Genomic DNA, 21,242 nt, shown 5'->3' with positions numbered 1-21,242 from the left:
GGCCTGGCCGGCGGGGCTGCGGGGCCGGCGGGGCTGCGGGGCCGACGCGCATCCCGGCGCCCGCAGCCCGCGGCTTACGTAACGCTCGCTCCCCCGAGCCCGGCGGGGCGGCGCTTCCGGGCCGGGCTCCGAGCGGGGCCGAGCTCGGGGGCCGCACCTGCGCGGGGCCGGCCCGGTCCCCCCCGCCCGCCCCGCCCGCCCCGGGCCGCCCGACGGCGCGGGCCGCACTCACTGTTGTACTGCACCCCCTTGGCGAAGCGCCGCTGCAGCGCCTGGTTCATGGACTGCAGCCCCGCGGGGATGTTCTTGTCCCGGCCCGGGGCCTGCTCCGACCCCACCAGCTTCTTCAGCGCCGAGAACATCTTCCTCCTCCGGGACGCCGGAGCCAGGGGCGGCCCGGGAGCTCAGCGGCGGCGGCGGCGCGGCGCGCCCGGCACCATGTCCCGGCGGCCCGGGCTCCCCCGCGGCCGGAGCCGGCGCAGCCGCGAGCCTCGGGCGGCGCTCGCGGGGCCTCAGCCGCGGCGGCTCCGCTGCGGCCCCCGCGGCCTCCGGCGCGGCCGCCGTCCGCCGGTCAGCGCCGCCATCTTGGCGCCGGCGGGCCTACGGGGCGCCGCGAGGGCCGCGCCGGCCGCGCAGGCGCGCCCGCCTCCCCCGGCCGCGCATGCGCGGGGCCGGCCCGCTCTCCCCCCGCCTCCCCCCACCCCGCGCGTTCCGGGGCGGCGCCTCCCTACCCGACCCTCACCCCCACCGCCCCGCCTCGCTCGGCCGCGCATGCGCGGGGCCGGCCCGCTCTCCCCCCGCCCCCCCCCCACCCCGCGCGTTCCGGGGCGGCGCCTCCCTACCCGACCCTCACCCCCACCGCCCCGCCTCGCTCGGCCGCGCATGCGCGGGGCCGGCCCGCTCTCCCCCCGCCCCTCCCACCCCGCGGGTTCCGGGGCGGCGCCTCCCGACCCGACCCTCACCCCCACCGCCCCGCCTCCCCCGGCCGCGCATGCGCGGGGCCGGCCCGCTCTCCCCCCCCCGCCCCCCCCACCCCCACCCCGCGCGTTCCGGGGCGGCGCCTCCCTACCCGACCCTCACCCCCACCGCCCCGCCTCGCTCGGCCGCGCATGCGCGGGGCCGGCCCGCTCTCCCCCCGCCCCTCCCACCCCGCGGGTTCCGGGGCGGCGCCTCCCTACCCGACCCTCACCCCCACCGCCCCGCCTCGCTCGGCCGCGCATGCGCGGGGCCGGCCCGCTCTCCCCCCGCCCCCCCCCACCCCGCGCGTTCCGGGGCGGCGCCTCCCTACCCGACCCTCATCCCCACCGCCCCGCCTCGCTCGGCCGAGTTCTCGCCGGGGGCCCCTCGAGGGCCGGGGGGGGGGAGGGGGGAGAAAGGAAAAGGAAAAACATGTTTATTGGCGGAACGAGGCGCGGGCGCCGCTACTTCTTCTTCTTCTTGGACAGCTTGAGCTTCCCCTCGATCAGCTGCTGGCCCTGCTTCTTGATCTCCATCCTCGACGGGACGTAGCTCACGTCCACCTCGTCAAACTGGAAGGACTCTGCCCAGCGGGAGGGAAGGGCGCGCGTGCGTGCGTGCGTGCGTGCGTGCGTGCGCCCGTCCGTGCGTCCGTCCGTCCGTCCGTCGGCCGGGCCGCGGTCCCAGGCCCGCCCTCCCCCAGGCCGCTTCCCGGCCCTCCCCCCCAGCAGGCCAGCCCTTCCCCGCCGGCCCCCAGCTCGCCCGGGGGGCCAGGTACGAGGTACTGGGGAATGATCCACACCCCAAAACTCCCCCACTGCCCTGGATCTGCTCCCCAGAAATCAGCCAGTTCCTTCAGTGGCCCTGGCCTCCCCGTGCCGGCACTAAGTCACCTCCCAAAGCCCTGCCTGGAGACATGGCTCAGGGCTAGAGCACCAGCTCTCAGCAAAACAGAAACAAAAAAACGAGAGCACGAGGGCCTGAGTGCAAGCCCCGGCACCAGCATCAGATAGACAGATAGACAGAGTGCTCGCGCTGTCCCCCACCGCCCCTCTGGGCAGCCAGCCTCTGTCTCAGTGCTTCCCACCCGGGTCCCCACCCAGAGCCTCACCTATCATATCCTCCTCCGAGTCTTCAAAGGTGATCCTGGTGTTGTGTTTCTCCTTCAGAGTGGACAACTCCAGAGCCTCCTTCACCTTTATGTTGGCCTGCAAGCCCATGCTCCTGTCAGCATGGAGGGGGGAACCTGGGCTATCTGGGTGCCCACCCTCACTCAGCCCAGGGCTACCTCATTCGTCATGGTCATCGTTTTCAGGTGGTCAGCCAGGTACGTGAGCTTCCCCTCACAGTAGGCCAGCTTGCCATACACATCCAGGGCGTCCGAGAGCACTACTTTCTGCAGGCCAGAAGAGGAGCTCATGTCCCCTCCGGCACCCCCAGAGGGACCCTGCGGTAGCTCCTCTCCAGGGCTGGTACCTGGGGAGTCGGCAAAGCAATGCCGATGAGCCGAATGTAGAGGTTGTCAATGCCTGTCTGGATAGTCAGCAGCAGCTGTTGGCTCTTGGTCAGGTTTCTGGTGGCTACCTGGAGCCTTGCTTCTTCCTCTTCCAGCATGTTCTTCATCTTCTTCTCAATGGACTTAAAGCTGTGGAGAGCAAGGGTGACACAGTGCCCAGGGCCTGGGGAGGTTGTGGCGGCCTGGCTGGGAGCCGGGTCCTGAGCACCTGGCTGGTGGCTTGGGAGCTCGGAGCTGGGAGTGCAGGCCTGGGGCTCCTCCGCCCACACAGGGGCCGGTGGGCAGTGAACGTGCCGCGGCTGCCCGCAGGTGCCTGCAGGATGGCACAGCGGCCCGGGAGCCGCGTACCTGACGGAGCTGGGTGTCTGGTGGAATTTGAGCAGCGCCTGCTCCAGCTCCAGCTTCTTCATCAGGGCCTCCAGCTGGGCCCGCCGCTCCTCGCAGTCGTCCATCTGGAGCTCCAGGTTCTCTTCCGTGTTCTTCTGAGCCAGGAAGCGGCCCGCAATGTCCTGACCGGTCCGGGCAGAGAGAAGCAGGTGTGGGCCTGAGAGGTGGCCCCGGCCCCACGGCTCTGGTTTCTCTTGCGTTGCATACAGTGGCTAGTGCAGTTCTCCGGGCTCAGTCGTGGTGTTGACCAGTGGGGTGCACTAAGGAGCCAGTTCCAAGGGTAGTGCCTGTGTATGCCAGGGCCCGCAGCCTCGAGACAGGCTGAGAGTCAGACACCTACCTAGGGTGAGGAGCGGACACTGCCCCTTGAGTTGCTTTGTCTGATCATGGACAGGCTCATGTCAGGCCATGGGTGGGAGCCCCAGGCCCCCAAATGACAAGCTACCAGGATGCGAGTGAGTGGGCTGGCAGGAAGCAGCTGTTTCTTTGGCTCTCTAAGGGTGGGAAGGAAGCAGAGGCGGAAGTAAAGGCCGTGCTCTTGCCATTGGGGCTTTTGGGTCCCGACAAGGGCTGGGATGTGCCAGCGGTGTCCTGGGTGTGTTTTCTGCTCTGGGCCCTAAGGCCTGGGCGCCGCATGCCCAGGGTTGGGAGGGGGCTCAGCTGTCTTTGTCCTTTCCAGAGGGTCTGCAGGCCCCGGGTGCCTCGTGGTGTTGGGAATGCCAAGGAGCCTTACCCAGATTTGGGAGCACTGCACAGTGGACTTGACCTTCTCTACCAAGGCCGTCACTTCCGCCTGGTATTCCATGTCCCCTGCTGACGTTTCTTTTTTCTTCACTGGGCAGAGCAGAGAGGAAGGGGCAGTCTGCAGGCTGGGACGGCCACCAGAAACCTCTGTATATGCCCAGTCACTGGGAAGACACCCAGGATGCCGGAGCTCCTCAGTGCCACCCGCCCCGACACCTGCTCCCCTCAGCGGGGCCATGGGCTCCCAGCCTCTGGAGGGGCGGTCGGGGCGAGGCAGGAGCTGTCCGTGTCCCTTACCTCGGTGCCCACAGGTTACACCTGGCCTCACGGTGATCTGGCTGGGTGGTCGGCCAGAGCTAGTCTCTGGAGACCCTGGCTGGGGCAGGAGCGGAGACTCACCCTTCTGGGTCTCCGCATTCATCAGATTGGTGGAGAAGTCCAAATCTCTGTTGCCCTGGTGGGAGAACGGGGAGCGAGCGTGGTGAGCCGAGCTGCGGGAGCAGCCGGGGTACCCCCCGAACGTGTCCCCCAGCTCTGGCCTGAGACACACCCGGCGGTACTTCTCGCTGGCCTCCTTGCTGTGGATCTTGTCAATGAGCTTCTTCTGCTGGTTGAGCCGGTTCTCCCGGGCCCGCCGCTCCTCGATGAAGGTCGCCTCCTTCTGTCTCATGTTCCTCTGGGGACACAGGGAGGCTGGGGGCGTGCTGTCTCGCCAAGGCAGTGGTCTGTGTCAGTCTTCATCTCGCCAGGCTGTTGGCCACGTCTTTCTTCCTACCACCTCCTGCCGTCCTCTTTGGGACTCTTGGCTGGCACCTGCCTATGCTTTCTCTCTCCAGCTCAGGTTCCCTCAGCCCTCCTGTCCTCTGCCCTCTGCTGCCTCCAGGCCTACCTCAGAACCCATTAAAGGAGATTTGACATGCCTAGGTATAAATTCATTATTCCTACTTCCCGCCTCCCCAGCCTCCCAAACCCTGGCCTCTCTTAGTGCATCCTGCTTTGGTGGCTAAAACCAAAGTCATCCTTCCTCCCGCCTTGCGTCTGCATCTGAGATACTGCTCTCCTCCTCTCTGGCTCCGGCACTAAAGATCACTGGGGCGACCTTCACTGCTCCATGACCAGCCTGCCCCAGCGGCCGGCGTTTCTTCCCTGGCCCCTGCGAGTGTCTGCAGTCTGGGTGCAGCACGCGGAAGTGTGGGTCTGTGGTGTGTGCCCCGCCTCTCCGAGGCTCCAGACCCGGGGACCCCTGCCCCCGTCGGATGCTGCTGCTTCCTGTGCTTCCGCCCCTCACAGCCCGGTGGCCTTTGCCTTTCTGACTTCTCCTCTTGAGTTCTGGCTATCGGTGGGCTTTGCTGGGCCGTTCCTCTGTGTGTGTCCCAGTGTGTGTGTGCGTGTACACACCAGGACAGGGCCTAGGTGCTGTCCCTAGAGCCTCGTGCTCTACCACTTGTGCCACAGCTCCACTTCTGGCTTTTTGCTGGTTAACTGGAGAGAAGCGTCTCATGGATTTTCCTACCAGGACTGGCTTTGAACCACTACCCTGAGATTTCAGCCTCTGGAGTAGCCTCTGGAGTGATGCAGGAGACCACTCAAGCACTACCTTCTAGGAAGGCTACCCTGAACCTTCTTGAGTAGGAAGGTCAGCACCCTGGACAGCCCCCCATGCCTATTCTCTGGTATGTGACATACCCCTTTCACTGCCCACTTTGGGAGGACAGTGTGTGCCCCGCCCAGTCCTTGCTGGCTCCCCAGAGCCTCCAAGGAGCCTTGGCACAGACTGGGGTGCTAGGTGAACCCAGTCCCAGCTGCATCCACCTCCTGGCTTCTGCGTCCAAGACTCCTCTGACCAGTGGGTGGGCAGGGCAGCTGACAGGGCCAATTGCTGGATGCTTCCTGGACTGCAGGTGGTGTGGGCGGGACGGGGGGGGGGCCCAGGGGGGCCCTGTGCCGGTCAGACTCGAGAGCCCTGGGATCCCCAGCCCTGGGAGCTGAGCTCACCTTAACCTCATCTGTAATCATCATGGCATCTTGGGACATGACAGTCATATCTGACAGTTCTGTGCAGTAGTCAACCACCAGGTTCTGCAGCTTGTCCAGCTCCTTGGGGTACACCGCCAGCACCTGCGAGAGCCAGCAAGGCGGGGGGCACAGGGCTCGCGCTCCGTGCCAGCTTCTCTGACCCCACGCCTGTTATCTAGCAGCCCTACACGGAGTGCCCTGTGCCCACCCCCTGCCAGGCTTTGAGCGTCCAGGGATAGGGCTGGGCCCAGCCAGTGCCCAGGCACAGTGCAGGTGAGAGGAAGTGTGCCGGGAGGGCTGGGCCGTGCTGACCAGGGGACACGCACTGCCCAGGCCCAACGGCACAAAGACACACGCGTTCATTCATTCATTCATTCATTCATCCTGGCATCAGGCCTGGAGCTCAGGCTTCATGGTCTTGCTTGGCTTTTTCCACTCATAGTTGATGCTCACCTTGCAGACTTTTCTGCCCTTGCTGGCTTTGAACCATTATCCTCACATCTCAGCCTCTTGAGCGACTAGAATTATAGATGTGAATCACTGTGCCAGCTTTAACCTTCCTTTTTTTTTTTTTTGGGTGCCAGTATTGGGGCTTGAACTCAAGTGTTTTTGCTCACAATGTTGGTGCTCTACCACTCGAGCCAAGTCTCCAGTCTGGTATTTTGCAGGTTAATTAGAGATGGAGTCTTGAAGACCTTTTTGCCCAGGCTGGCTTTGAACCATGATCCTCCAGGTCTCAGCTTAAGCAGTAAGGATTCATTACTGGCACCCAGCCCAGAGGTACTTTAAGACAGACAGCGATGGGCTGAGGGCCTCTTTAGCACGCATGAGGCCGAGTTCAAACCCTGGTGCCACCACCACAAAAAGAAGACAATAAGAAGCAGCGGGTGGGTGTGCTGAGGAAATGGTGTCCACCTCCAGGAAAGGCTATCTCTGAAGCCCAGTGGGGCTCACAGGTTCTGAGGTGGAGCCGGGGCCCAGAACCTGGGCCAGGAGTCAGAGAGGCAGTGCTCAAGGCCGCGGCTGAGACTAGCCTGCCAGCCATGTCACTTTGGGGATGTTAATTATCCACCCCGAGTGTCCTTATCTGTGAAAAGTGGACTCCACAGCTCTTCCAAAAGGTTGCCCTGGGGATGGAGGGAGAATGGAACGTGGCGTGTTTCCCAGGGGGCCAGATGCAGCAACAGCCAAGGGATTACTATTGGAGTCTTTAATGTACCTATTAGTAATTTGAATATTTGCCTTTTTTTTTTTGTCATTGTGACGCTTGAACTCTGGGCCTGGATGCTGTCCTTCCTCAGGGCAAGGCGTCAGGGACTGTGTGTCCATCTCCAGGCCCTCAGCTCTCATGGCTTCTCTCCCCGCGCCTCTTCTGCCACACTGCTCTGAGCTCACTGCCCCCCTTCCAATCCTCCCCTGTCAGCTCTCCACTGCGGGGGGGTGGGGGTGGCTGAGGGCTGACCCTCCCTCAGCCTCCTGCAAGGGTTCTTGTCACATTGTAACTCATGGAGGGGTGGGGTGGGAGGGGAGCAGAGCCTGCCTGGTTCTCCCTCGTGTCCTGTGCAGAGAGCAGGGTGGCCGGGTTGGCAGTGGGCAGTGAGCTGTGCGTGCCTGCCCTGCGGCACGTTAGGGGGCTTTGGGGGGAGCACGGTCCACTTCTCACTCTCAGAGGCCCTACTTAACCCGTGCAAGGCGTGCCAAGTTTGCTTATTGCTGTTGGTGATGGTTTTGTTTTTGTTGTTTGTTTTTCCAATCCTGGGGCTTGAACTCGGGGCCCGAGCTCTGTCCCTGAGCCCCTCTGTGCTCAAGGCTAGCGCTCTACCACGCGCGCCACAGCGCCACCTCAGCTTTTCCTGAGTAGTTTGTTGGAGATGAGAGTCTCACAGACTTTCCTGCCTGGGCTGGCTTGGAACTGCTAGCCTCAGGCCTCAGCCTCCTGAGTAGCTAGGATGCCAGGCGCGAGCCGCCTGCCTGGCCGCCGTTGGTTTTCGAGACAGAGCCTTGCTAGGTAGCCACGCTGGCCTTAAACGCGCTGTCTCCTACTGTTAGCCTCCGGAGGCTGAGGTTGCCGCCACGCCCAGCCTTGAGGGTGAGCAATGCTGACTCGCCCTACCACGCCCTATCTGGAGCAGCAAGGATGAAGTGCGCGTGAGAACGTTTCGCCTGCTCCGGGGTCCTGCTCTGCCGGCGGCCCGGAGGGGAGCCGCGGGCCGAGGGGCAGCTCTGCCTACGTCTTTCTGCCCGCGCTGGACGCTCAGCCCTGCCACCCGCCCCCCTCCACCGGCGGGGCTCCCGGAACCCGCGCGCGAGGGCTCACCCTCTTCAGGTAGTCCAGCAGGTTCACGTACAGCACGCGGATGTTGTGGCTGGTGGCGATCTTGATGACTGTCTTTTCGATGTTGTTCTCTAGCTGGCGGATGACCTGGGGTGGGCTGGAGACTCGTTCAGGGCTCGGGGAGGAGGCCCCCGGCCTGGAGAGCACAGACCCCGCCCCCAGGGCGCCGGGACCCGGGCTCGCTTCCAAGAGGATCTTAACCGTGATTACCCAGGCTTGAACTCAGGGCCCAGACATGGTCCCCGAGCTTCTTTGCTCACAGCTAGCGCTCTCCCCCTCCAGCTCCACTTGTGGCTTTTTCACGATTGCTTGGGGACGAGTCTCGGGGATTTACCTGCCCCGGCTGAGCCACGCTCCTCAGATCTCAGCCTCCCGAGCGGCTGGGAGGATTACAGACCGAGCCACCGGGGCCGGTGTGCGCGACTAACTTTACGTAGTTGTATAAAGGGTTGTGAGCGAGGGTCTTGCTTCCCTGACGGGCTCCCTGGCAAGCCCTGGGTGGCGCCCTCCCCGGCTCCGCCCAGCCCTCCCCCCCCCCCCCCCCCCGCCCCACGCACTTGCAGCAGCCGCAGCTCCTCCTTGCTGGCTTCCGACTGGCTCTGCAGCTGGTCCAGCTCCAGCTTCAGGCTCTCCAGCTTCTGCCCGCGCCCCCGCACCAGGTGGATCAGCACGTTGTGTGCGTTCACGCGGTCGAAGATGTACTTCCGCAGCTTGTCCTGCACCCCCTGGGTGCGAGGCGGGGCGGGGGGGCGGTGGGCGCGGGGACGGTGGCGCTCGTCCCCCTCCCCCGCCATGGGGTGGGAACACCCCCCCCCCCCCCCCCCCGCACCTCCACCGTGTCGTTCCGGTGCGCCAGCCTCATGGCCGTGTCCTTGCTGCAGACCTTGGCGATGGCCCGCTCGTCGAACTGCGGAGCGACCGGGGCTGAGCCCACAGCCCTCCAGGCTCCTCCAAAGGCCTCCTCTTCCCGCACTATGGGGTCCCCGAGGCCCCCCGGGCCCCCCGGGGCCTAGGGCTTGCGGGATGGGACTGCAGGAGACGGTCCCCAGGAGGAGGAAGAGCTGGCCGCGCCCGAGGGCCCACGGATGCCCGGAGCTGCGGGGGGGGGGGGGGGGGGGCTGGGGAGGCGGCCCGGCCCGGGAGCGGGTCCTGGCCGAGGCCCCCCCTCCATTCTCGCTGGGGGTGGGGGCGTGGTCTGTGTGTGTGAGGCCCGGGCCGCCCCCACCCCAGCCTGGAGGAGGGGCGCAGCCCTCGCACCTTCTTGGCGAAAACCCAGTCCTGCGTGCTCTCCCGGATGGTGTTGCGCATCAGGGCCAGCGTCGTCTTGTTCTGTGCCACCTTCTCCTTCATCCCTTGGATCTGGAGTGACCGACATTGCTCTGTGGGCCGCAGAGGGGAAAGGGGGGCGCCTGACTGTGAGCCGCCGGTGCAGGGAACAGGCCCAGGGAGACTGCTGGGGGCCCGTCCTCCTGCCCTGGGGCGCCGGCTGCCCTGTTCCGCGGGGGTGAGCCGCAGAGCTCGGGGCGCCAGAGCTGGGCAGAGGAGGGGCCGAGCCAAGGCCCGCGTGGGCCTTTGTCTCCGTCAGAGCTGCCGTCTGCAGAAGCAGGCCCGTCCCTTCCTGCGCCCTCAGGCCTATATTGTGTCTTTGCTCATGAATAGCCCTGAAGCCTCTTCCTCCCCGGGCCCTCTCCGTGCCCCAGCCCTGGAGGAGGGGGGCAGTGGCATGGCCAATTGCCCTGTATGGGTTTGTATCAAAGCAATGGAAACGTCTGTGGATGGAGGCCAGTGCTAGAGTGCTTGCCTAGTACGCTCGAGGTTCTGAGTTCCCCCAGCACCGCCACCGAGAGAAGCCAACCCGCCCCGGACTCCGTGCCCGCTAGGTGGGCCACTGCAGGGTCCCCGGTGCGGGCTCACCCTGGAGCCGAGTGATGGTCCTCAGCTCCTGTATTTCTCCCTCCACCTCTGCCTCGCCGTGCACCTTCATGGCGGGCCCCGGGGGATTCCTCGGGCCCTGTGCCCCTTTCACCTCCTCGGTGGGTTGCCTGCTCAACCCAGCTGACATTCAGATTGTCTCTGGAATGTGGGCCCATTGTGACGGGGACAGTGTTGTGTTCTTAATGCCCAGGGAACCTTGGAACTCAGCTGCCCAGCAGCCTCTGGCTCCCCCTGGGTGCTGACTGTAACGGAAATGAACCCTGTGGTGGCCGCTTGCTGCTCAGAAACCCTTCTGGTTCTCAGGTGCCCCTTGGGGTGCTGGGTGACCTGTGATGGTTGGGCACACCACGCCACGCCCACACCCCTGGGCCTTTCCGGGCCCCTCCCGTCTCCGGGCCCCTCCCGTCTCCGGGCCCCTCCCGTCCCCAGGCCCACAGAGAGGCCATGCCCGGAACGGCCCGTTCGGCCCCTCCAGCTTCCGCCCCTCACGGCTCCGCCTCTTCCAGGTCCCGAGCTTTGCTGCGTCCCCCCCCCTCCCCACCTCCCCCAGACCCCGGGCTGGGCTCAGAAGCTACTTACTCCGCGTGGGGTCTGTGCCACGCACACCTCCGCCCTGCTGCTTCCCTAGGAGCACGGGCCGCAGGAAACGGAGGGAGGGCTGAGGCCAGGGCGGGGAGGGCCCGCCTCTCCCTGCGCCCCACGGTGCGAACACACCAGCTGCGCCCCGTTCCCCGCGGGGGGGACGAGCCGCCTTCTCCTCGCTCCCCTGTCTCCTTGCTCCCCGCGGTGTGAGCACGCCCCATCCCCGCCCCGTGGCACGCACGCCAGCTTCTCCCTGTGGTGTGCACACACCGTCTCCCCATCCCCACCGCGGGCCCACGGGGCCTTTGTCCTGACCTCTTCTAAGGACACCACTAAGATTGGATTAGCCACTCCTGTGACCTCACTTAACTCTAATCACCCCTTAAAGGTTCAGTCATCCTCCCAAGTCCTAGAGGCTAGGACTTCAGCTTAAGAAGTTGGGGGAACACGGTGAGACCCCAGTGTGCGTGATGCCGGGCACGTGTAGTGCTCACCTTCCTCTGACTTCTCACGTGGATCCTTTGCGTTTCCGCTCCCTTTCTAGTCCAGCGTAAACCCCCAGATTCATCCCCTGCTCTCTCCGGGCCTGGACCCACCGTCAGCATCGTCTGCTCGTGTCACGTCCCCAGTGTTGGGGGGCCCCGCTTGGTGCGTGGCTGAGGAAGAGCCTGGCCGCACTCGCCCCACGTTGGCTGGCTCTTCCTCAGAATTAGAGCTCCTGAATTTGGGTGGGACACACGGCTGGGCAGGCAAGGACACCTCGCCAGGTGCTCTCAGCAGTGGCCGGTCCGGCCTAGCAGTATGTAAACAAGTGGTGGGTGCGGCGTCTTCCTCCTTCCTATCATTAGATGAGAGGAAGGCAATGGACGGAGTTGCTGCAGCCACCTGGAACCGCGAGGTGGTTTTGGGAACGGGAGCCGTGGAGGGAGGGAACAGGCTGAGAGGAGTCTGGGTTGCTGAGCCCTCCAGCTTCCCACGCCACCACGGTGTGTATGGCTGACGGAGGGGTTTAATCACCATGCAGTCTGATCGCTTATTAAACATAAATAAACACAATTGATTATGGTGATTATAGATGTGGGGCTGCCGGGAGGTGATTAGGATTAGATAAAGTCATGCACTAAAGCCATGGTCAGCAATGGAGTCATAGGTTAAAGTCACTCTGAGGGAGAGGGAGGACCAGAGACGTGTGTCTCTTTGTGTGGACTCGGTCAGCAAGACGGTCATCACCAGACGTGGCCCTTGAGCCCAAATGCCCCCCCCCTCCCTCTTGTTTCCAGGACTGGGGATTGAGCCCAGGGTTCCGTATGTGCCAGGCAAACACCACCACTCGATGACGTCATCACTCAGGAGAAAGGATGCCATTTATTAACCACATCCCCAGCACCCAACGCCCCCCGAGGCCCGAAAGGACCCCGAGCTCCTGGGGCGTGCGGAAGTCTCCTCTGCCCCACGCGGGGTCTGGGGAAGCCCAGCGAGGCTGCTGCCGGACACGGGTCCCGGACTCACGTCCTCAGGGAGTGGAGATCCACCACCCTTTCTAAGCCGACTTCCTGGCAGGTGGCAGGTGTGGCAGATCGGGCCGCACACCTGTTCGGCTACGCAGGGCCCCTGGGCGGGGCAAGGCCTCTGTGAGGCAGGGTGGGCCGGCCTGGAGCTGGGGGCGTGGAGGGCTGTGTTTCAGGACTGCCGCGGTCCCGGAGCCTCCACACCTCAGCTGCAGTTCGCCTAGCTGCGGCTCTCTGGAAAAGGCAAAGAGGGCCAGGGCTGTGTCCATGCTCGCTCAGAGCCCCTGCCTCCCGTTCATCCTGGCAGGGGTGCCTGAGGTCCTGCAGCTGGGGACCGGAGGCATGGTCTCCGGGTCCCGGGCACTCTTCCTGGCATGCTCACATGGTCCCCGCCCGCACTCCTCACGCTGCCTTCTTCCCTCTGTCCTGAAGTTGCTCTGATCCCCTCCATCTCTGTGGGACGCTCCGTTGCGCCCACTTCCAGCTGCAGCCCCTCACCAAGGAAGCACACAGGTGGGAAGCCTGCCGCCGCCCCCCAATTCCAGCCACAGCCTCAGCTGCTCCTCCCCCCACACCACTCACCCGTGCTACTGTCCTGGGGGAGCTGCCCTGTCTCCAGGAAGAGCCAGAGGTTGCTGCATTTCTGGGTCTCCACTCTCGTCACCCCATAACTTGCCACAGAACCAGCAACTGGGGGACAAGGAAGCAGAAGGGTGGTGGCCCCAGCTTCAGCCTTGCACCTCTTAGAAAGGAAACAGGGTGCAGGCTATTCCTGAGAAGGGTTGGGGGGGTGGGCTTCCACAGGGGCCTTATGAAAATGGGGGTCCCGTGCCAGAGGCATTCCACTCTTGCTAAGGAGCCCGTCTCACCCGGGGCAACTTGGGTGCGTTTCCAGGCCCAGGCGCCCCCTCGCCCCTGGAGAACCCACCTGCGGCCGCCAGCAGGCTCCAGCGCAGCGGGTAGGGGAACCGCCTCTGGATGAACATCTGCAGGCCGAGGGCCGCGCCGGTGCCTGCCGAGAGCCCGGGCGGCCGGGTCAGCGCGCGCCTGGGCTGACGGGACCGCCGGTGCACCGGGGACTCAGGTGGGGGCCCCTGCGGGGGAGCCGGGGGAGGGCGGGGCGGGCCCGGCCTACCTGAGACCAGGGCGAACACGCCCTTCACGAAGGCGCCGGACTGGCACGCGGCGTACTCCCCGAGTCCCTGGCCGGGGCAGAGGCCGAGGCTCAGCTCCCCCCTCCACGTTCCCTCGCCGCCCCCCCCCGCCCCGCCCCGCGCATGGGGGCCCGGCCCCCCCCATCCCCCCCCCCCCGGTGTCCCGACCCTACCCCGGGCGGGAGCGGCCCCGCCGCCCCTGCTCCCAGCCTGGGCCCCGCCCGCAGGTCAGCTTCGGAGGCCTACGGCTCCGGTACCAGCCCGACCGTGACCACCTCACCGGGTGCTTGGCGGCCACGGCGTCATCCACGCGGGACAGTCCCAGGGTCACCATGGCGGGCGACTCGAGGGGGCGGGACGCCCGTGCGGGGCCGGGGCGGGGCTGCGAAGGGAGCCGGCGGAGGGCGGGGCTACGAGGGGAGCCGGCAGAGGGCGGGGCTACGAGGGGAGCCGGCAGAGGGCGGGGCTACGAGGGGAGCCGTGGAGGGCGGGGCTACGAGGGGAGCCGGCGGAGGGCGGGGCTACGAGGGGAGCCGGTAGAGGGCGGGGCTACGAGGGGAGCCGGCAGAGGGCGGGGCTACGAGGGGAGCCGGCAGAGGGCGGGGCTACGAGGGGAGCCGGCGGAGGGCGGGGCTACGAGGGGAGCCGGTAGAGGGCCGGCGGTGGGGCGGCGGGGCCGCGGCGGGAGCCGGTAGAGGGGCGGGGCCGGGGCAGGGCTACGAAGGGGGCCGGTAGGGGCGGGGCTACGGCCAGGGCGGGCGCTCTCCGGGCACCCAGCCCAGCCCGGAGCCCCGGTGGTGGAGGGGTGAGCCTCCCCTCCCGCGGGGCCTGGGCGGCCTCCAGTCTGTGCCTGGTCACCTGGGGGGTGGGGAGCCCCCCGCCCGACCAGTGGGCGTGGCTAGGAGGCTGTGTGTGGCTCGGTAGTGATCACCCCAGGTGGGGACCCACCCCGGGGATGTTGTGGCCGCGGGAGTCCCAGGCCGGGCTGCCCAGCCCCCGTGCCCTCTGCCGGACGCTGGCAGCCCTGTGTCCAGAGCTCCCCAGAAGGCCCCGTGCCAGGCTGGTGGTGGTACCCAGGGCGCCCCTCCCCTGCCCTCCAGCGGGGTGCGGGGCGGGGGGAGGCTGCTGGCGCCAGGCTGGCACGCGGGGCTAAGGTTAGAACCAGGCAGGGTCTCCACCTCCTGAGGGCCCTTACTTGCTGGGTGACCTCTGGCGATTGTCCTTGTCTCCTTGAATTTTGCTTTCTCGTCTGGGTGGAAAAGAACAGGAATCACTGCACCTGAACTCTGTACCAGAGCTAGCCACCCCTCTGCAGACTGTCCCTGGATGGCGCTCCCCATGGCAAACTGAGTCACTTATAGAAAAGTGGTTATGTCTTTTTTTTTTTTCCAGTCCTGGGGCTTGGACTCAGGGCCTGAGCACTGTCCCTGGCTTCTTTTTTGCTCAAGGCTAGCACTCTGCCACTTGAGCCACAGCACCACTCTGGCCATTTTCTATCTATGTGGTGCTTGGGAATCGAACCCAGGGCTTCATGTATCCGAGGCAAACACTCTACCAATAAGCCATATCCCCAACCCCAAGTGGTTATGTCAAGGAGCAAGACATACCCATGGGCAGATGAGTTGGAATATGCATAAAAGCACAAAAAGCGTTTTTTGGGGTGTGTGTGTGGTGGCACCGTGGTTTGCGCTCAGGCCTTCGTGCTTGCTAAGCAGACACCCTACTATTTGAGCCATCCTCATTTTACAGATTGTTTTCAAGAGAGAGTTTCGCTCTTTCCCCGGGCCTGGGCTGGACTGCAGTCCTCAGTCCCCGCCTGCGCTTCCCTTCTTAGCTGGAAGGATGCGCTTCCCCACCCCGTCCAGCGGCTGTTCCTCCCGGGGCTTGCGGCGACAGTGCACAGCCCTGCTTCCCTATCGGCTGAGATGGAGTTTCAGACAGGAACATTGCAGGACTGGCCTGGAACTGCTCTCCCCCAGTCTCTGCTTCTCGAACATCTGGAGCGGCTGAGCCAGGTGGTTTGTTCCCCTCTCCCAGCTGAGCGGAGGGGCAGTGGGCAGGACTCCCTCCCCACCCTCCCAGGGGGTGGGCCTTTGGTGCCATCCTGGGGTCATTTCAGGTACAGCAGCTGCACCAGGGGTTCCTGTCTCGCTCCCACCCCTGCCCACCCCTGGCCTGGGGGTGTCCCTCCCTGCCAGCCCACAGGGTATGCGTTGGCCCGTGGTGCCCTTCAGGTGCCACGGGACTCGATGGAGCCGTGCCGACACCTGGTGCGAAGGCCCTGTGCTGGACCCTGGGGGCGGGCGGGCGGGCGGACCTGGCTGACACTGCCGCCCGGAGGCCTGGAGTCCGGCTGCAACCATGGGCCAAGCAGGCCGGAGGCTGCCACACAAGCCCAGCCTCGCTGCAAACCGCCGCCCTGCTCCAGAGGCTCCCGGCTGCCTCTACGGGGTCCGCGTGACCGTGCGCCCGCCGCCCATCCATCCCTCGTGTGTGGACGGAGCACTCTGCACGTGCCAGACCGGGTGGTGGGGCTGGGGAAATGGAAGCGCACGCAGCAAGCTCAGGTGCCGCCCTCAGGACGCCTGTGTACCGGGGATAGGCCGCACACCGGCCCAGGAAACAACCCTAGGTCCCACCAGTGGGTGCTGGGCGGAGTGGGGCTGGGGCTGGGAGCCTGCTGCGGGGGGTGGGGGGTGGGGGGTGGAGAGGGGGCCCGGGGAACAGAAGACCCTGAGGAGATGGGAAGGGGGTTCAGGAAGTGGCAGAGGGCTGGTGGGCTGGAGGGTGTACGCAAGATGCAGGGAGGCCTGGGGGGGTGGTGAGTGTGGGTGCGTGCGTGCGTGCGTGTACGTGTGCGTGCGCGTGCATGAACGCCGGCGCAGGCGCTGAGGTTTGAACTCAAGGTCTTGTGCTTCTGATCGGCTCTTTCGCTCAAGGCTGGCCCTCAACCGGTTGAGTCACAAGTCCACGTCTGCCTTTTTGCTGGTTGATTGGGCACAAGCGTCTCTTGGATTTGTCGGCCGGAGCTGGCATCGTCGAGCGAGCCTCAGCTCTCAGCCTCCTGAGTGGCTAGGATGACAGGCGTGGGCCCCTGGCTCCCAGCTGACCACGTGGTTTCCAGAGATTTTACGTACCAGGTGGGTGGGTGCTTTGCACGGCTCTCTCCGGCCGCGGGACTGTGGGGGGCGGTGGGGGCACGGAGGCGGCCATGCAATGGTCTAGCACTGCAGACTTCTGGTAGAGGATCCCAAACCGGGGCTCAGCCTGCTTCGGGGGGCAGTGTGTCCATGGGCAGGAGCGCGGGGCCTGCCGCCCCCACGGCTGCCCCGGGTCCTCGCAGGCGCTGGGGACTGGCAGCGCTTCATTATAAAAGCTCCGGCCATTGTATTCTGACGGGTGTGGCTGGCCCCTGAAAATGGTTTCAAGCCTGCTGCCAGTGCGCGACCGTGAGTGGCTTCCCTTTCCCACACGATTGCTTTGGCGAGATGTCTGCACACTTTGGCTTTTTTAAATGTGTGATTGGGTTGCCCGCCCTCCCTCCCTCCCTCCCTCCCTCCCTCCCTCCCTCCCTCCCTCCCTCCCTCCCTTCCTCTCTATGACTGAGTTAGGAGAGTTCTTCATAGATTCTGGCCTGAGTCTCTCATCAGACTGTGTTTTGTAAATATCTTCCTGGAAAGCTCTCTCTGCCTTCTACCCGTGACCTTGTAAGGCTGGCAGGGACCGGGCACCTGAGGAGCCAGCCCTGGGCTCCGTCCCTCCCTGCTGGGGGGTGAGGAGGTGCGTGTTTCTTTCTTCCCAGTGTCCCGTCAACCCTGGAGGGCTTGGAGTGTGGCCTCCCAGTGCCCACCCAGCAGGTCTGGGAGTTGTGCCCAGGGCCACGTGTTGTTTCTGGACTAGGGTCCCTGGGGGTTCCGTGGGGACGCAGAGATTACCGGGGAAGTCCTTCCCCCACTCTAGCCTCTTCCAGACCTGGCGCCTTGCTGGCGTCATTCCCAGGGGTACACTTCCGAAACTGGAGATAAGGCGGCTTCCGATAGCCATAATCCTGGCTCAGGACCGCCCAGCCCCGCCGCCCAGGCCCGCCCGCACACACGCACGCAGGGGAGCCGCTGGAGGCTGCGTGGGGGCGGTGGAGGCTGGAGGGCGGAGGCCCAGAGGCTTTGCAGCTGGACGGATGCAGAGCCGGGCCCCGGACGAGGGGCAGAAGCCTGGCCAGTGATGACCCCAGCTCCCAGTTGAGGGGGAGGGGGGGAGAGCGGAACTCCTGGGCACCCCGGGCCCTGGGTGGGGGCTGCTGGCCAGAGCAGCCCAGGCTTGCCTTCTCGGCAGCACCCAAGGCCCTGGGTGGTCAGTGCTGCCCAGGTTTGTCCTGCCATGGCTCCGCAGGCAGCCGTGCTGCCCAGCGATGGGGGCATGCCCAGTGGGGCTGAGGGCAAATCCTCAGGCCAGTGGGGGGCGGGGGGGGGGAGAGCCTGGCTGGCTGAGCCCTCCAGGAAGTGACCCCTGGGGTCAGGGGGACACTTGAGTGATTGTGCCAAACAATGGACAAAGCAGGCCTGGGTGTCCAAGGCGACTTCTGCTTCCTCCCCCACCTGCCCTTGGGGGAGCCCGGTGCTGGGCTATAAAGCGAAGGGCTTGGAGTCTGGGGCTGCTGGAGCTGGCGCACAGGAGCGGGGATGGGGCCGGTCCTGCCCCGCAGGCTCCTGGTGCTGGTCTGGGTGTGTGCGGCTCAGGCGGAGGTCTTGGTGCAGCCAGACTTCAGTGCCCCAAAGGTGCTGGGCTTTGTGCGGGGAGGGTGGAGCCCGGTGCCGGGCTGGGTGGGCCCGGCTGGGGGAGGCGTCAGCCCCGCGTCTGCCTGACCCCAGGAGACACGGCGAGTCACGGCTGGGCCGGGGAAGACCTTGCGCACCCACCTCGCCGCTGGGCTTGGCCTGGGGGTCCTCGGGGGTCCCCGGGGGAGGCGCCCCGCGTCGGCCGCCGGCCTGGCTGGGTCACAGAGCCCCCCCCCCCCCCCCGCAGTTCTCAGGCCTCTGGTATGTGGTGGCCGTGGCTTCCGACTGCCAGCTCTTCCTGGCCAAGAAGGACCATCTGCTGATGTTCACCAGTGCCATCAATGCCACGGCGGAGGGTGACCTCAGCGCCCACATGGAGTTCCCGTGGTGAGTCCTGGGGTGGGGGGGGAGAGAGAGAGGGAGAGAGAGAGAGAATACGTTTCACCGCTGGCTGTGCCTCCCCAGGGCGGAAGGAGCCCAGAGAGAGAGTGTGTGCATGTGGGTGTCTGCGTGTGTCTCTCTGTGTGCGTGTGCGTGTGCGTGCACGCGTGTGTGCGTCACCTCTGGCTGTGCCTCCCCAGGGCGGAAGGCTGCAGCCAGGTGGATGCCATCTACCTGAAGGTGGCCTCCGAGGGGCACTTCCGCGTCCCAGGTGGGTCCTGGGCTGCCCCTGGGGGGGGGTGAGGGGCTGCCCTTCTCTGGGAGACCCTCCCCCCCTCCCCGGGGTCTGGGCTTGGCTCGTGGGTGGGTGGAAGCCCTGGCCGCGTCTTCACCTGCCCCCTAGCCTTGCACTACCTGGACGTGCGCGTGGCGGACACGGACTACAGCACCTTCGCGGTGGTCTACATCTACAAGGAGCTGGTGGGGGCCCTCAGCACCATGGTGCAGCTCTACAGTGAGTGCCCTCCCCCGGCCCCGGCCCTCCCTTCCGCCCCCTCCCCCTCCCCCTGCCCAGCTACTGTGGAGACTGCCCCTCTCCCCTCCCCTCCCTCCCCCCTCCCGCCCCCAATCATCCGTCTGGGCTAGTCTGGATCTAGCAAGGACTGGGGGTGCAGGGGCCCCCTCAGGCCTGGGTTGGGGAGGGGTCCCTCTGGGACACACACCACCGTCACTGCCGCGTTTCCCCTTCTCTGGGGCGGACACTCTGTTCCTGGCCAGCCTCCCTGCTGGAGCGGCTTCTTGAACTTTCCAGGACCAAGCGGCCCCTGGGGGCTGGGGTGGAAGCTTCAGGAAAAGGGGCGGGGCAACAAGGCAATGGGGGCCTCGGGGACCGGGAGGTCCTGGGGATGGCGTGCCGCCGCCCAGCCTGCCGCCTGAGGGGGTGGCCGCGCTGCAGCCCTGGGGGAGCGAGGACCCAGCCCAGAACCTGGGACCCTCCGCTCTGCCCCCCGCCCCAGGCCGCACTCGAGACCCAGCCCCCAAGGCCCTGAGCGCCTTCCGCAGCTTCTACCCGACCGTGGGGCTGCAGGACTTCATGGTGGCCCTGCTGCCCAAGTCAGGTGTGTGGTCAGGTCCCGCCGCCCTTCTCCCCTGGGGCCTGCTCTCAGCCCCTCCCTCCCCGGCACAGCCCGGGCAGGGCCTTGGGCAGGTGGGGGGGGGTCCTTCCTTTCCTGGGGGGACGGCTGAGCTGCCAGGGGGCCCAGGCCCAGGGCTGGGGGCAGCGGGCAGCACAGCCGTGTCTTCCTCCCACAGACATGTGCTCCCCCGGGCACGGAGGCACCCCGGCACCCCCAGAGACGGACGCCACCCCCACCCAGGAGGGCGCGGTGAGCTTGGCGTCCCGTGTGGGCAGTGCCCGGCCCTCAGCCCCTCCCGCTGGCATCTGCTGGGGAGCGGCCCCCCCCTTCTGCCTGGCAAGCCCCTCCCGTCGCCCCCTGGAAGCCTGCCCTGCTTTCAAAGGAGTCCTTCCTCACTCCTGGGGTCAGAGGTCAGAGGCTGGGGCATCCATCTGCAGGCAGAAGGTTCCGGAAGTCCCCGGGACCAGCTCTGCCTCTCCGGGCTTCCTACCCACTGGGGTGCTCGGGCCTGGGGTCCTGGAATCCTGGGGCAGGCAAGATGGCAGGGAGACCAGAAAGCTGTTGGGGTCCTTCGCCCCGACCACCCCAGAAACTTGAAGAGTCACAGGGAACCACGGCGGTGGGCGAGGTGTGCCGTCACCAGCGTCCCGTCCCGAGGGGCCCGCGCCCTCCTCTCCTGTCCCAGCGCGGTGGGGGAGGCTTGGCGTTCCTCCCGATGTTTCCGCGGCCTGCCCCAGGCTTGGTCTCGCGTCCCACCCTTGCCACGCGCTGTCTCCTTCCTGGCCAGCTTGGGGTTGGCTCGTGGGTCTCCCCGCTCCTGGACCGCCCCCCCGAGCTCCTGGGGGCTCTGCCTTAACTTTCCATAGGTCTGAACAACTCGGAACCCAAGTCTCCGTCATGGTGGCTTTGGAAATGTGGGGGTGGGGTGGGAATCGATGCCCGATTACCCCACTGTGGCCTTGGCTCCTTTCCCCGGGGCTGGGCGGAGCTGGGGGGGGGGGTTGCTGCCCATCAAGGCTGAGGGGCTCAGCAGGGCGCCGGCGCCCGGGGCCCCCGGGGGCGGGGAGGGGCGGCACCGGTGCGACGGTGGGCCCCGCAGGGTGGGTGTTTGCGGAGGTCCGGGTGGCAGGCTAGCTCCCTGGCCCCGCGCGTGGTGGTCGGGGGCCACCACGGCCAGCCGTGGGGAGCGGCACGCGCCTAGGCCCGGGGCGGACGCCACATCCGCACCTCTTCTGTGCAGGGCGAGCCGGGAGCCGTCAACCTCACCACCCCCCGCGCGGAGTGAGGCCCTCGCCCTGGGGCCTCTACCCGAACCCCCTCGGCCTCCCACAACCTCCTCCAGCCCCCAGGAGCTGCCTCCCACCCAATAAACACATTCTGCAGCCTTGCAGCCTTTTGTCCTCGTGCAGGTAACCGGCCTTGTCTTGACCCCAACACTGCTGGGGAGACTGAGGCAGGGAGGTAGGTGTGAAAGGGACCCTAGCCCCTTGAGGTTCTTCTGGTTTGGGGGGGCAGGAGGCTGAAGCCAAGCCTGGCCCGAGCATCACTCAGGGTCATAGGGCCTGTGGGGAAACTGAGGCACTCTGTGTCCCCGGGGCTTTGCTGAGGGCCCGGAGCTGGAGAGTGGGGATCCGGGCCGGCGTGCCGTCTGCCTCGCGCCCCACTTCAATCTCGGCACGTGCTGGAGTCCTGGCGGTGGGCCAGTCCGCCCTGGCGTCCCTCCACTGGCCGGCCACCCGCCGCACGCGGGCCCGGGAAGCCCGCGGCCTCCTCGCGTCTCAGATCAGGGGAAGGAGCTGGGCTGTGACTTAAAACC

General features: G+C 66.2%; 4 protein-coding genes across 4 annotated transcripts in view; 1 reads left to right on the top strand and 3 right to left on the bottom strand.

Moving 5' to 3' along the window:
• The window catches only part of Rabl6 (RAB, member RAS oncogene family like 6), a 28,815-nt gene extending 28,293 nt beyond the window's left edge, over nt 1-522 (bottom strand). Inside the window, exon 1 of the mRNA XM_048346264.1 lies at nt 233-522. Within this exon, the coding sequence (XP_048202221.1) occupies nt 233-362 (130 nt within the window). The 5' untranslated portion in view covers nt 363-522. The remainder of the gene's footprint in view (nt 1-232) is intronic.
• Nucleotides 523-1,421: 899 nt separating this feature from the next.
• Ccdc183 (coiled-coil domain containing 183) lies at nt 1,422-9,939 on the bottom strand. The gene is made up of 14 exons (XM_048352983.1): nt 9,870-9,939; nt 9,213-9,334; nt 8,785-8,862; nt 8,513-8,680; nt 7,938-8,042; nt 5,600-5,722; nt 4,155-4,280; nt 4,004-4,058; nt 3,594-3,694; nt 2,822-2,982; nt 2,434-2,602; nt 2,246-2,353; nt 2,069-2,165; nt 1,422-1,540 (listed from the first exon to the last, which is right to left on the bottom strand). Exons 1-14 carry the CDS (start codon nt 9,937-9,939, stop codon nt 1,422-1,424), a joined length of 1,602 nt encoding a protein of 533 aa, XP_048208940.1.
• A 1,899-nt stretch (nt 9,940-11,838) lies between these two features.
• Tmem141 (transmembrane protein 141) lies at nt 11,839-13,511 on the bottom strand. The gene is made up of 5 exons (XM_048352971.1): nt 13,415-13,511; nt 13,116-13,182; nt 12,909-12,992; nt 12,563-12,670; nt 11,839-12,214 (listed from the first exon to the last, which is right to left on the bottom strand). Exons 1-5 carry the CDS (start codon nt 13,466-13,468, stop codon nt 12,201-12,203), a joined length of 327 nt encoding a protein of 108 aa, XP_048208928.1. The 5' UTR covers nt 13,469-13,511; the 3' UTR covers nt 11,839-12,200.
• A 4,263-nt stretch (nt 13,512-17,774) lies between these two features.
• The window catches only part of Lcn15 (lipocalin 15), a 12,399-nt gene continuing 8,931 nt past the window's right edge, over nt 17,775-21,242 (top strand). Inside the window, exons 1-6 of the mRNA XM_048352958.1 lie at nt 17,775-17,909; nt 18,157-18,296; nt 18,491-18,561; nt 18,694-18,804; nt 19,307-19,408; nt 19,602-19,675. Of these exons, the coding sequence (XP_048208915.1) occupies nt 17,814-17,909; nt 18,157-18,296; nt 18,491-18,561; nt 18,694-18,804; nt 19,307-19,408; nt 19,602-19,675 (594 nt within the window). The 5' untranslated portion in view covers nt 17,775-17,813. The remainder of the gene's footprint in view (nt 17,910-18,156; nt 18,297-18,490; nt 18,562-18,693; nt 18,805-19,306; nt 19,409-19,601; nt 19,676-21,242) is intronic.

The sequence above is a fragment of the Perognathus longimembris genome, chromosome 1, assembly GCF_023159225.1.
Source record: "Perognathus longimembris pacificus isolate PPM17 chromosome 1, ASM2315922v1, whole genome shotgun sequence".
NCBI classification, from domain to species: domain Eukaryota; kingdom Metazoa; phylum Chordata; class Mammalia; order Rodentia; family Heteromyidae; genus Perognathus; species Perognathus longimembris.
Note: the sequence above shows the minus strand (reverse complement) of the source record. Positions and strands in the feature narration are given on the sequence as shown.

Coding starts and splice junctions, on each gene's coding strand:
- Tmem141 (XM_048352971.1), bottom strand. CDS start 13,468: ATGGTGACCCTGGGACTGTCCCGCGTGGATGACGCCGTGGCCGCCAAG. Junction 12,993..13,115: donor CGTGTTCGCCCTGGTCTCAG/GTAGGCCGGGCC, acceptor GGCTCTCGGCAG/GCACCGGCGCGGCCCTCGGC. Junction 12,671..12,908: donor GAGCCTGCTGGCGGCCGCAG/GTGGGTTCTCCA, acceptor CTTGTCCCCCAG/TTGCTGGTTCTGTGGCAAGT.
- Ccdc183 (XM_048352983.1), bottom strand. CDS start 9,939: ATGAAGGTGCACGGCGAGGCAGAGGTGGAGGGAGAAATACAGGAGCTG. Junction 8,681..8,784: donor ACCGGAACGACACGGTGGAG/GTGCGGGGGGGG, acceptor CCTCGCACCCAG/GGGGTGCAGGACAAGCTGCG. Junction 2,166..2,245: donor CGATGACCATGACGAATGAG/GTAGCCCTGGGC, acceptor ATGGGCTTGCAG/GCCAACATAAAGGTGAAGGA.